This window comes from Endocarpon pusillum (genome assembly GCF_000464535.1).
Source record: "Endocarpon pusillum Z07020 unplaced genomic scaffold scaffold7164, whole genome shotgun sequence".
Taxonomy (NCBI): Eukaryota; Fungi; Ascomycota; class Eurotiomycetes; order Verrucariales; family Verrucariaceae; genus Endocarpon; species Endocarpon pusillum.
In genome coordinates this window covers 105,842-117,983 of record NW_006916636.1, presented here as the reverse complement: position 1 = coordinate 117,983, position 12,142 = coordinate 105,842, and the positions used below count along the sequence as shown (strand labels likewise).

At 47.9% G+C, this 12,142-nt stretch overlaps 4 protein-coding genes across 4 annotated transcripts; 2 read left to right on the top strand and 2 right to left on the bottom strand.

Moving 5' to 3' along the window:
• Positions 1-329: 329 nt before the first annotated feature.
• EPUS_04663 (uncharacterized protein) lies at positions 330-848 on the bottom strand (the record flags this gene model as incomplete). The annotated part of the gene is made up of 1 exon (XM_007807600.1): positions 330-848. One exon carries the CDS (start codon positions 846-848, stop codon positions 330-332), a length of 519 nt encoding a protein of 172 aa, XP_007805791.1.
• A 2,476-nt stretch (positions 849-3,324) lies between these two features.
• Positions 3,325-3,903, bottom strand: EPUS_04662 (uncharacterized protein; the record flags this gene model as incomplete). The annotated part of the gene is made up of 1 exon (XM_007807599.1): positions 3,325-3,903. One exon carries the CDS (start codon positions 3,901-3,903, stop codon positions 3,325-3,327), a length of 579 nt encoding a protein of 192 aa, XP_007805790.1.
• A 3,461-nt stretch (positions 3,904-7,364) lies between these two features.
• Positions 7,365-7,751, top strand: EPUS_04661 (uncharacterized protein; the record flags this gene model as incomplete). The annotated part of the gene is made up of 1 exon (XM_007807598.1): positions 7,365-7,751. One exon carries the CDS (start codon positions 7,365-7,367, stop codon positions 7,749-7,751), a length of 387 nt encoding a protein of 128 aa, XP_007805789.1.
• A 1,777-nt stretch (positions 7,752-9,528) lies between these two features.
• Positions 9,529-10,459, top strand: EPUS_04660 (uncharacterized protein; the record flags this gene model as incomplete). The annotated part of the gene is made up of 3 exons (XM_007807597.1): positions 9,529-9,618; positions 9,683-9,760; positions 9,857-10,459. The coding sequence occupies 3 exons, from the start codon at positions 9,529-9,531 to the stop codon at positions 10,457-10,459; spliced, it is 771 nt and encodes a 256-aa protein (XP_007805788.1).
• Positions 10,460-12,142: the final 1,683 nt, after the last annotated feature.

The window sequence follows — 12,142 nt, the reverse complement described above, 5'->3', positions numbered from 1 at the left end:
AAATGGCATTTGAGTGAGGTCACTTTGTCCCCCCATATATCACTCGACATCCACCAAGGAGCTCTCTTGTCCGGGGGGAATTGGCATCAACTTGCTACAACTGTCAAGGATCTATATCATTGGCTAAAGGCTCTTGACTTCAATATCTCGGGGCTGGCTGTCTGCGTTGATATGTTAATCCACCTATAGATACACTGATACATCTCACTAAAAAAAAGTGTTTTGGGCTTCACTTCTTGAGACGTGATTGTGCCTGATTTTCACAAATACGCATCACTATTAACGACTTCCAATTTAAACAAGGGCTCGGATTCAGACTCGGAGGTCCCTCACTGCGTTTTGACTAATGCTTTCTTTGGATCACCCGCCTCCTGACGGCTTTTGGCAAATCTTGCCGTCCTCCCACTTGGCGCCACCTGTTCCATAAGCTGAAGATAGACATACATACCCCTGTCTAGATTCTTATTGTCCCACTCTCTCCATGTCTCAATCAAAGTAGTTTGGAATATCGAGAGAATTTTGCCATCAACAGGCACAAATCTTGCAACACGGCCTTGATCGGCACAAATCTTGCAAGTCGGCTTTCGTTCGACATACATTGGATGGTTGCCGATGGTCCATCGCGGATCTTTGTCTACATAAATGGACGATCTATCGACAGTCTTGGTGTCTTCTTTGCATCTGTGACACCAGGTCTCAACTGTCTGTGGAACTTCCGGATCTCCAGCTGGTCGTAGTAGAGTTTCCCATCCACTCCCAGTGGTTTTCACATGTCCGCTAAAGCTGGGTGTTGGAAGGGGATGTTTTGGTCGATTGGCATTGGCCCCTTCCCAGACCTGCACTGGCATCTCTATAATCCGACCACGTAGATGTCAGGACTCAAAACGTCCCACCGTGGACTCAAGTCAGCAGGTAGCTGCACATCGCAATTCCGGCACTTCAGTTCAACGGGCTTACAGTCAAAGCGGAAGACCATAATTTTGTCGCTTGTATGCTCTTTTCATTCATCAAGGTACCTTTTCTGCCACAGGAGGATGCAGTGGAGCATTTCTCGCAAAGATGGTGACTGCAATGCCTGGACCCTGAGGAAGCATGCGCACAATTTGTACGCAGAGACAATATCATCAGGACCTCTGACATCGATATCCTGGAAAAGAATCTGCTTTAGGCCTCTGAACCACGCGAGTACAGAGTCTTTGAAGAACGAAGGGTCTGTCCACTCAGCTGTGTCTTGATCCTTAAGAGAGCTAATACCCTCTATCGCACTGGGGATAAGCTCTCGAAGGATTTTGGAGCTGTGTGGCTATTTATCGAAGCAATCTTCCCATGTATTTGGTGTCCACCCTTGCAGCATAGCAGTGGATTCCAGTTGCGACTTTGGCTTCTAGGAATCTCCTAGTTTCATGTGTTGTCGAATCAGGTCGGTCATAGACAGGCATTTTCGACGCCATTTCTTGCGGCGAAAGTACTCCTCATCGAGAGGTAGATTGCCACCAGCTATCTTTGAGGCAAGCAAGCAGGAAATATCTTGCTTAGCGGCGACCTCACTGTTCCCGGGTTCGTAGTACATTCTCTGAGGATGCATCACGAAGATTAGAATGCGACGATATTTGTGTCCGAACTCCTGGTTCTTGAAGTTTTCTTCGTGTAGAAGTCCAATACTGATTCCCTCGGCCTCACGCCAGAGCGGGATATAAGTGATTTTGAATTTCTCGTTGAGGAAAGTCGCGCACCACCTTACCCCAAATAATCTCAACTTTTGCCTCAGAAGACTCCATAATTGCTTTTGTAAAGTCGTTGTGACAATTCACGACTGGCTCAGGAAACTCCTCCAAGCCGCTACTCTCTCTCTCTCTCTCGTCGATGAATTTGGTCAAAAATAAGGCCTTTGTCCCGATCAAAGAGATTGCCCATTACCATTGCAATGCAGCCGATGCTAGGATCAGCCGTTTCCAGACCCTAACCGAAGTTGGATGTGTACGATGGCTGATTCAGACGGTGGATGACTTCCCACTTCAAGGATCCAGTGGGTCTTAGAAGGTATCGTGATGGTGGGATTTCCTGTGCAGTGCCAGCCTTGACTGAAGTTTCCCAAGCCTAGAGCTCCTTGTCCGAGAAGGTTTGGAAAGCTTCGCTTATGTCTTTGATTCTTTGATTGGCTTTCGAAAGTATACTAAGTAATAGCTTCGAAATTTTAGGTAATTGATTAAAGAATTCGAATGAGTAATCTCATAAAATTTGAGCTTATTTTGATAGGTGATTGTTGAGATATTTAGTTTGCGAGGTGATGGGGGCGGGGTACTAATCATACATAAAACTTTGAATAAATACTGTATTCAGAACCTAGCACACGTTCATTCCCATGAACTATGCCTCAACAGATTAGTAGATTGATGCCGCCAGAAATTCCTATCAATTTATCTTGACAAAAAGTATGAGAGGAGTGGGACTCGAACCCACGCGGATCTCTCCACTTGAATAGGTCCTAATCTAAGGATAGGAAGTCGCTTGAGTCAAGCGCCTTAACCACTCGGCCATCCTCCCAAACAGCATTCCTGCCTTATTGAGTTTAGTTGAAAAATAAGTGTTTTTTAGGGCGTTAAGGCTGCAGAACTTTGCCAAGTCGTACCCCATCAGAATCAGAATGCGCATACAGAATGCGTAGAAAGAGGGCACAGAATTGACACGCAGGATGCGCAGAAAGAGGGCATAGAAATACACAGAAAGAGGGCACAGAATTGGCACGCAGAATGCGCAGAAAGAGAGCACAGAATTCGCACGCAGAATACGCAGAAAAAGCGTACAAGACGATCTTCTATCCTCCTATCCTCCTATCCTTCTATTCTCTTACTCTTTTATCCCTTCTTTTATCTAAAAAAAGTTACATCTAGTAGATCATCTATTGCCTTACCACACAGTCATACAGTAGTTCATACGCAGCTATTTCGTGACTCTCTGCTCCTATAGCACCCCCTCATACCCTGTTGCACGGCCTTCTGTGTAACAGCACCTGAGATGCTCGTAGAAATAAACATCACTTAGTGACTGATATAGGCTACCATAGGCACTGACCCCCTATGCCATTAGTTGGTGAGTCAAGCTATGTCAAAGCTAAGAGACGCTAGCAACGCCACAACGTCCAGGAGGGCCAACTACTTTTGACGCACGACTCCGTATCAGATGTGATATTAGGGTAAAAGTATCTTAAGGCTAGTCTTTAAAGAGTACGAAGCGGAATTCATTCGCCAACATCCAAACCCAAAGCGCCATACTGAGATGAAAGAAATCCACTCGACGCTCCAATCCAATAGCAAGACGTTCCCTCTAGTTCACAACCACAATCTTGGGTCCATCCGTGCCAGGAGTCCACGTGATGTAATCGGTATCATACACGCCGACAAGCTCGCCACCGTAAGCGTGCCCAGCAATTTCCGCGCACGGGATGTCGGGTGCGACAAAACTCTGCTCCCACGTAGCCTCGGTGCCGGGGGCAGCGAGAAGGCGGCCAAAGTGGATGTCGCGGAGGTTTCCCGGAGGCCAGGAGGCGGTGGACTGTTGGGCCGGGGAGAGGGAGGTGAAAACATCCGCGCGGCCGGAGCCGGAGACGGACGAGGTGGTGGCCGAAGTGAAGACGAGCCGGCAAGTGTTGTATGAGGACCAGGCGGCGGGGATGTTGAAGGTGACGAGGGTGGTGGTGTCTTGGCCGCCGTTGGTGGGGGACTTGCTGATCAGGCCGACGCCCGTGTCGTAGGTAATGGCCCCCGTGCCGACGTTGTATTGGGAGGTGAAGTCTGGGTAGAGCTCCTCGATGTTGCGGCGTTGCAGGGCGCCTGGGGTGGGGGCGGCGAGGGTAATGCTGACTGTAGCAGCGAGGAGGAAAGCAGCGGCTGATTGGAATTTCATGTCGACAGACTGGAATTCGAAAAACGAGATATTATGCTAAAGGAGATAGTAGTAGGAAAGGGGGTGGTATGAGAGGAAATGATTGAACTTGAAAGATATTGTTTGATGGGGTAGGCAGACATCTTTGGGAAACAACCCATCCTAATATACTTGGGGCGGCCACACTGACAACGTGAGGCACTTCGTATACACCTCATTAGCATCTGGTCGCAGTTCTGGAGGCGTTGAGGATTAGCTAACCATGGATCAGGCGCGCTGGGCGGAGTACTCCAAATTTAGGTGATCTCGGCGCCGCCCACAATACTACTACTAGTAGTAGTAGGCGAAAGGTGGAATGGCGGAGCCAAGCTATTCAATTCCAATACGGGTTTGTTCTTTGAAAATAACCACTAGCATAAACAGCTATTAGCCTATTCCAGCCTCGCAACGCCCTAAGGCCCACATCCGTCGACTTCGGCATCGTGCTACAGCACGCTCTAACAATGCTTCGAGTGTCCTCCCATGGCTCCCTCCGTGAGTCCACATTGGAAGCTGAACCGTTCGCCACGATTGGTGAAAACCAACATATCCTATCCACATGCGTCTGTTTGCTGCGCCCCGCTCGTACTGTTCTTCGGTATTTGGACTTACACTCCCATAAACACCAATAGGAGCATGACCTTTCTCGTTCAATCTTCGCCCCTCAGCCACCATTTGGAACAGGTCATTCGTTGATGCTTACGGTTTTCGAAGATGGCTTCTGTACTAGTACTTGCGGGGAGAAGGGCTCTGAAAGTGACACGGTTTTGGTCCTTACTACGTAGTAATTTAGCTAGCGTCTTATTATTTTAAGGATGGTCAGGAGACTCAAATGACCATAATTTAGCCATAATTTAGCCATGATTTGAGCGTCATTTTCTCAAAATGACGTCTGAAATAATACAATTTATCAGGTTTCAGATGTTTAATTGCATAATTCTATGTAAACTAGATCATATCATGGTTAGGCTGGAACTAAGCACACATTGATGGTAATTTAGGCATAGTTTTCAGAGGGCCTTCTCCTGCTAAGTACTAGTAGGGAACCCTCTAAGTGTCTTGGTGGAGCGAATTCAAGACAGCGTGAATGTAGTCACCTCAGCAGCTCAAAATAACAACCTGAATGGTGGAGTCATTTTTTGGCGTTCCAAACCCCAATCATGAGTCTTTCGACTACCTTAGTTGGACAAAGCAGCTGCACAGCTATAGCAGAGTTACAGAGAGGCGGTGTCCTTTTCCAATCCGAATGAAGTCGTGGTGAGAGATCGACCTGTCAAGCTCAGCGCAACTCATAAAGACCTGCACGGTCGCAGCACTGCCGTGAACCAGAAGCTCTGGACATCTTCGAGGCGGGCTAATTGCTCACGCAGCAGCAGAAAGGAACTTTCCCCCTCGGCAATGCCTAGTCACGGATTTCTAACACCAAATGATCGATTGCTAGTGGTTTGCCGGAAATGGCGTCCCGAGCTAACCCATTTTCCGAAGTGGTTGCTCTGCATGGCCGGCAGCCTCAGTCTCGACATCTCGCTCAGGTGGTACGTATACTGGAGAGCACGTAGGCTTAGGGCATCCTGTTTTGAAGAGTGTCAGCATGAAAGCTTCTTAGTGGCTGGCCTGCTACAGGCATAGTCCAAGGTGTCAGACTTTGGTATGGATTCGGCTCGCCTTTAGCTTCAAGGCTAGGAGATGTATACATTTGCTTACGTTGTGGATTCCTTGTCAACTTCTGCGGCATCGTCCTCCGGAATCGAATCCAGACCCTCTGGTTTAGAGCATGCCACCGTTTTACTCCGAATGACGGGAAAGCCCCCGGGAATCCGGAATTGCTCGTTGTAGTAAGTCATCTCTGCATCTTGCCGATTTTTTCTTTCTAAGAGGCAGTCCTCGCGTGGCCACCTGCCACCTCTTCACACCTACATTTTTGCCGAGCTGTTTCCCCGGCAACCTGCTCCCTTTCTAACAATGGGAAAGGGACAGTGGCTCCTTGAATTTATTCCAGTCATGATGGTTAGACTGTAAATCATCTTCACCAACCTCTCTGTTCTCCAATAGGGCGCCCAGCAGCTCTCCCACCAAGGCTCCAGTTCGGGTGAACGCATCTTGCTTCATAGCGACCACATGCTGTGACTACCTTCGGGTCACACTCACGGTAGACGAAGGTGAAATCGAGGGCGAAAAGTGTGAAGGAGAAGCTTTTCATCTCTTTCGCCACAAGTATCCTCGATGTAATGATAAAACTTTGAGAGGATCTGGACCTCTCTGTTCACGAATGAGTTTGACTGGCTGAGTTGATCTGATTCTCGTGCGTGGGCGCTTCTTTCTCGTGCATGGAGATTAGTCAGTCTGATGACTACCGAGAGCGAAACAGGATGAAGTGATTGGGCTACTGGCTTGATAGACCGGATCTTAGCTAAGATGAGATTGGAATATCCCTAGGTGGGTAGATGCAGTGCTACTCCCGATAGACTCGACAAGCTATAACGGGCGTCTCGCTTCGTGTTGGGCCTGAGGCTAAGTCCATGTTGGTTTCTCTCGCCTAGGGTTTTTATGAGGGGCCAGCTGCTCAATTCGGTTCCAAGGCGTGACGGGACTGGGTTAAGGAAATCTTACTCCATTAATGCAGCGAATTAAGGTGTACCGGTTGAAAATTTTCGGGATACATATGGCGAATAGAGGGTTGAGGGTGGGCAGGAGCGGAGTTTGACGCGGCGGACGTGTGCGAGGTGGTGGTGAATTGTGTAGTGAGTTTCGTTTAAAGGCAGAATGGAATAAGTGAGGGTCGACCTAGTTGGACAAGGCAGGAGAGGCAACAACTCGAATGATGGTAGATGATGGATGAAACATTGTTTGATTGCCAGGTACAATAATGGTACTAGTAGAGGACAAAAGTTGTGTGGCGAATCAGGAGGATCCTGCTGGGGCTTGGCTTGGCGCTCGGAGATACTTGGTGCCGCCGAAAAGTGCGTCCCTTCCTAATTGGGTCTAGCACCACGCTAGATCCATCTCCGCCAAATTCTGGCGAATCAACAGCCAATTTCAAACAGTTGTATCTCAACAACAACTACTCGAAATACGTTGCCCTTTAGCTATAACAAGCAGCTATAGCTATGCCTCCTCATCATGGCGAAATCCCTTACGAAAAGCGCGTTGCTGTCGTTGCCCTGCGACTTTTAGCAGGCTTGAAATTCGCCGAAATTGCTGAAAAACTCGATCTTGAAGCGAATTCGATTAACAAGCTCTACAATCGTGCCCTAGAGCGTACAGAAAGGGACTCTCAAGACTCGTTTCTCGCTATTGCACAAAATTCAAGAGATGGGATAAGGGCAGGGAGGCCACCAAGGGTACCACCAGGGTCAGAGGCATCTCAATTGTTAAGAGAGCTATTTCATGAGCATTTTGAGCTTCCTATTGAGGTAGTAACAACCTATATTGCAGGACTCAAAATGGCACGCAGCACAGCCGAAAATATCGCTCACAAGCATCGCGATCCTCTGAACAATCACGAATTAGTTCGAGTCGTACAGCCAAATAAGCCTGTTCTTACTCACGACGTTCGAGATTTACGCGTTGAATATGCGGAATGGGCTACTAAGGAGCAAGAGAATAGTGCTATATTCATCTTTGTCGACGAAACTTACTGTCATTTTGGAGGGCATTTTAGGAACAAACCAAAGATTACAAAGCCAAAAGGTGCAGATCCACATCTCTACGCACGTTTTGATCCTGCAGAGCAGTTTCAATTGATGGTATGGGGTGCAATTGGTCTGTACGAAGATGAGATCAAATTCCCTTTTTGGATATGGGAGCCAGAAACAGAGGAGGATAAATAATAAGCAAGGCAAGATATTAATCAATACAATGCGAATCACAAGCGAGAAGCCCTATCTCAACAGGCTAATGCCCACGTCTCTGGTACTGTTGAAAATCACGTTCTACAAGAGATAAATAATAATGTTATTTCTCACAATCAACAACGACGAGCAGAAGGTTATCAAGGCAACAAGGGATTCAAAAGAAAACGTACAGCAGAACAGGTGTTTAAATACGTTGAATTTAAGAGAGATAACAAGAAGGGGGGCATTGATTAGTAGATATATCGCAACGAGATTTTGATCCCTCTCTTGATACCCTATTATCAAGATATTCAACGTCGTCATGGCAACCAAGGCAATGTTTGGCTTGTTGAGGATAATCTTGGTGTTCATAAGAAGGCGTGGGATTCTCTCGGAGATATGGGTGTGTTGAGGGCTCCTTGGATGAGCAATTCTCCTGATTTGAATCAAATTGAGCCAATTTGGGGGTATCTCAAGGACTCACTATGGGATATGAGAGTAACCTCCTCTTCTGAGAGCATTAAGGAGCTGGCCAAGGGTAGAATTCGTTACGAAATGCACTCTGAGGGTATGCGACGGTGTGCTAAACACCATATTGAGGGCTATCGTGACAAATTGGCCCAAGTTCAGAGGCACGAGGGCAATAACAACTTCAGAGGATAGCTGCAATTGATTGGCTAACAGAATCCCTGCCCTCTCCACTCTAGACCCTCTATCCTATACCCGATTAGGAAAGATATACAGCTTCAAATTAGCGCTAGGACGCACTTTTCGGCGGCATCAGTAGCTCCCGGTGGAAGACCAAATCAAAGAGGATACCATGGACACGATCAAACAGGGTTGAGTTTCAACAATGAGGACAATAGGAAGCATATCAAACTACTCACAGATATCAAGTGATATCCCCATTCCCACGCTAAACGCACGGGAGTACTAATCTATTTACGAAAGAAGGCCCACTTAGTGACACAGGGGATATTAGAATTCAATGACCGACAGTCATTTAACTTGTGCTTTTTGGCCCGTGGATGGTGCAGTGGTAAATCCAACACCCGATGTGCTGTTTCACAAATATCCGATAACTTAATTCGCTCGTTCACCGCTCACGTGATATGAGAGCCAAGCTATTAGTCACAGCTATACGAAAGCTTAAGCTTAGTTAGAGTTAGACTAATCAATGATTTATATTATTCTTTACTTAATAAAATGACTCTTACAATATTTAAGATATAAAAAGTTAAAAGTAAAGTAGTTATCCTTTTTTATTTCTTAATTTTTGTATATTGTTCTCAAAAGTACTCCGAAGTGTAGATTACGAATGACAAGCAGGCTATTTTTAGCGATCTTCAAGTTGTCCTCAGACTCTGTAGACAGCCGTGGCTTAGTCATACAGAGTCTGAGGGACTGACCGCCCCCATGCATAGCCAGTTTCAAACGGCATACCAATTAAGATCCAGCATCCAATTTCTGCCTCGAATTTCTGCCTAGTCAATAGCTTTTTCCTATTTGCCAAGCTACAAATGAGGCCTTAATGTCTCTGATTGGTAGTATTTTCTTTCCTTAGAGAATTCTCTCGTTTAAATAATTTCTCCTCTTCTTGTCGTCCCCAAGCTGGCAGCCTTTTGCCCTTGTCATACGGAGTCTGTATTCCCCGCTCCGTATTGTGATTCATTTTCAAGTCATACAACCGGAGCTCGTGCGACTCTACCTCCTCCTCTTAACTGTCTAGTTAGTTTGGTTCTTTCTTCGTCTTCTACTCTCCCCCATCGCAGCCATGTCCTGTCGCCGCATCGTCAACGGGACGTTCAACCTTGATCGCTCCACTGAAGACATCCCCTGCTCCAGCAACCTCAACGACGGCGTGGTGCAATGTTGCCAACGGGGTCACGCCTGTCTAACTCACGGCTTATGCCGCCTCCCGGAACCAGGTCCCGGCGCGAGCGGTTATTATACCAGCAGCTGTACCGACCCGCTGGTCAGAGACCCGGCATGCGTTCACTATTGCGGTACGTTTTGTCAATAATTCTTTTTTAAAATACCTATCCTCTTCCATCTCAGCTTTGCCCGCAGAAAGGGATCCCAAATGCTGATCCTGATGCCAGAAAGCGAATCCTTCATCGACGTCGTCTACAACGCCACAGCCCGGAACTGGGTCTGCTGTGGCCGCACCGAGGAGGGCATCCAATGCGCGAACCCTATCGGCCCGACCTTTGACGCGCCCGCACCACACTGCAGCAACATCTGCAGCCGCCTCATCCTCCTCCACAAACTCCGTGTTACCATCTCCCACCTCTGAATCAAGATCCATCATGACCCCCGGCGCCGTAGCTGGGACCGCCATTGGGGCTGCTGCCGCCGTCGCCCTCCTCATCGCCCTAGCGTGGTTCCTGTTGCGACGAAGAAACAGAGGCAAACAGGCCCTCCGAAACGGGCAGGGTCTGATCTCAGACCAACAACCACAAAACAAAAACGGGATCGGCGCCACAACAGCCGAGGAGTTGAGACAGAGACAAGAGCTGGGGCAGGGGCAAGACGACTCATCGCAGCGACCACCCGAGATGTCTGGCACAGAGACGAGACCGGGGCCGGCGTGGTCTGAGTTGGATTCCTCGTCCATGGCACCAAACGAGATGAGTGTGGATCGCTTTGGCGAGCGGATGCCGGTGGAGATGGATGAGGGGCAGAAGCCGGGGTGGAGGGCGTGATGGATCTGGGTTTTTTGGGTTTTGAGTTTTTAATTCTTGTGATGCTTTTTTGAGGGGTGAGGTGGGCTGCTCAGGCTTCTTCCGCGACCAGAGAGAGAGAGGAAAGAGAGAGATATGATCCTGGCACAAAGGCCACAGAGAAAGATATGAGGATGGGATATCGGATCAAACCAGAGCAGATCCGACCACAGTATCCCAAAAAGGGGGAGAGAGCATCCGCTTCTTCAGTCAATCTGACGGTTAGCTAAGGTATAGTCGGTCCGTGGCTGTGGTGTCGCGCTCACAGCTCCCACTCCTTGACCCACCCGGGGAGGGGGAAAGCCTAATCTCAGAGCTCAGAAGGGAGAATGGAATGGATCGGCACAAAAACAAAATATCATGGCAATAATGAATGATACCACAAAGATATCTATCTACCTAGGTAGGGAGGAATGAATGCCTCCTCGCCTCCTATCCAGGGAAAAGACTGGGGAACGTTATGAGATTTGGACATTCTGATTCAAGCTAGATTTCTGACTAGTTATGGATTAAAATCCTTTTATCTCCCAAAGAGACATACATCATCCTCTTTCATTCATGTAACATGTGTATCCAGACACAATGATAGTGAGTTCAAAGACCCACGCTACTTGCTGGTAGAAAATGAAAAACAAGAAGAAGAAGAAGAAGGTAGGGAGGGAGGGAGGAAGGAGGGAAGAAAAGGAACCCGTCCTCCGTCCCTAGGAAAGTAATTACCAAACGACCATAGAAGATGCTCGGGATCCGAGAAACCTGATCCGGAAGAATATAATCACCTAGGTGCCTCGCTGTAACAAAACCATCTACCGGAATCCTCACCACCCACAATCACAATGCCCATGGGAGACTAGACGATCGATCGATCTGTCGAGGGAACAAATCGATTGTTTTCCCGTGTTTCAGTGGCTCACCAACCGATCATTTTGATCCTTCCCGATTGCTGTCGTTAATGTTCAATTGGTCCGTATCCCAATTCCGGCAACAGCAAGTCTTTGCGGCCAGGCCATTCCATCCACGCGTGGGTCTCCCCTCCTTTTCCAGTTTTGGTTCAATGCATCGACTGATCGATTTTCCGAAATAGGGAATAGCTCCATCGGACCTACCTCCGTGGCTTGATGAATTAATCCGTGATTTTGTGTGAAACGTCCAAGAACCTGTGAGCATATTATGATTCGCGCAAGCATCCTTTTGGCTACCGGACGAGGCGTTCCCGAATGGATGGATTTATGTATTACTAGCTAGTGGGTATTTGGTAGTTCTCCAAGCTGGGGTCTTTTCCTTGCAAGTCATGTGTGGGGAGGTAAACGGGGAGTAGAATCCCGTTCGGCCAAATAATGCTCGGATAGATAGGGAAGGCGAGGGAATAAAGGCAAGTACTTCTCAGGAACCTCAGCGACAGAGTCAATACCATCACGAGACTCCTGGCACGATAGTAGCAGAATTGAGAGTAGAATGTGATCCAATTCGTTTGAACAAAGAACTTTCTTTTCGTGACCAGGAAAGAGGCCAAAACCAGCGGTTTCACCTGGCTAAAGGGTGACTGGAGCTCCCTCTCGGCAAAAAGGCCGAACAAAAAACCTTTTCGATGCCTTGGTGGCGGTATGGACTTCTTCTATCAGATTGACTGCCGGGTTCGGCCGGCGCACCTTTTAGTTGGGAACAAGG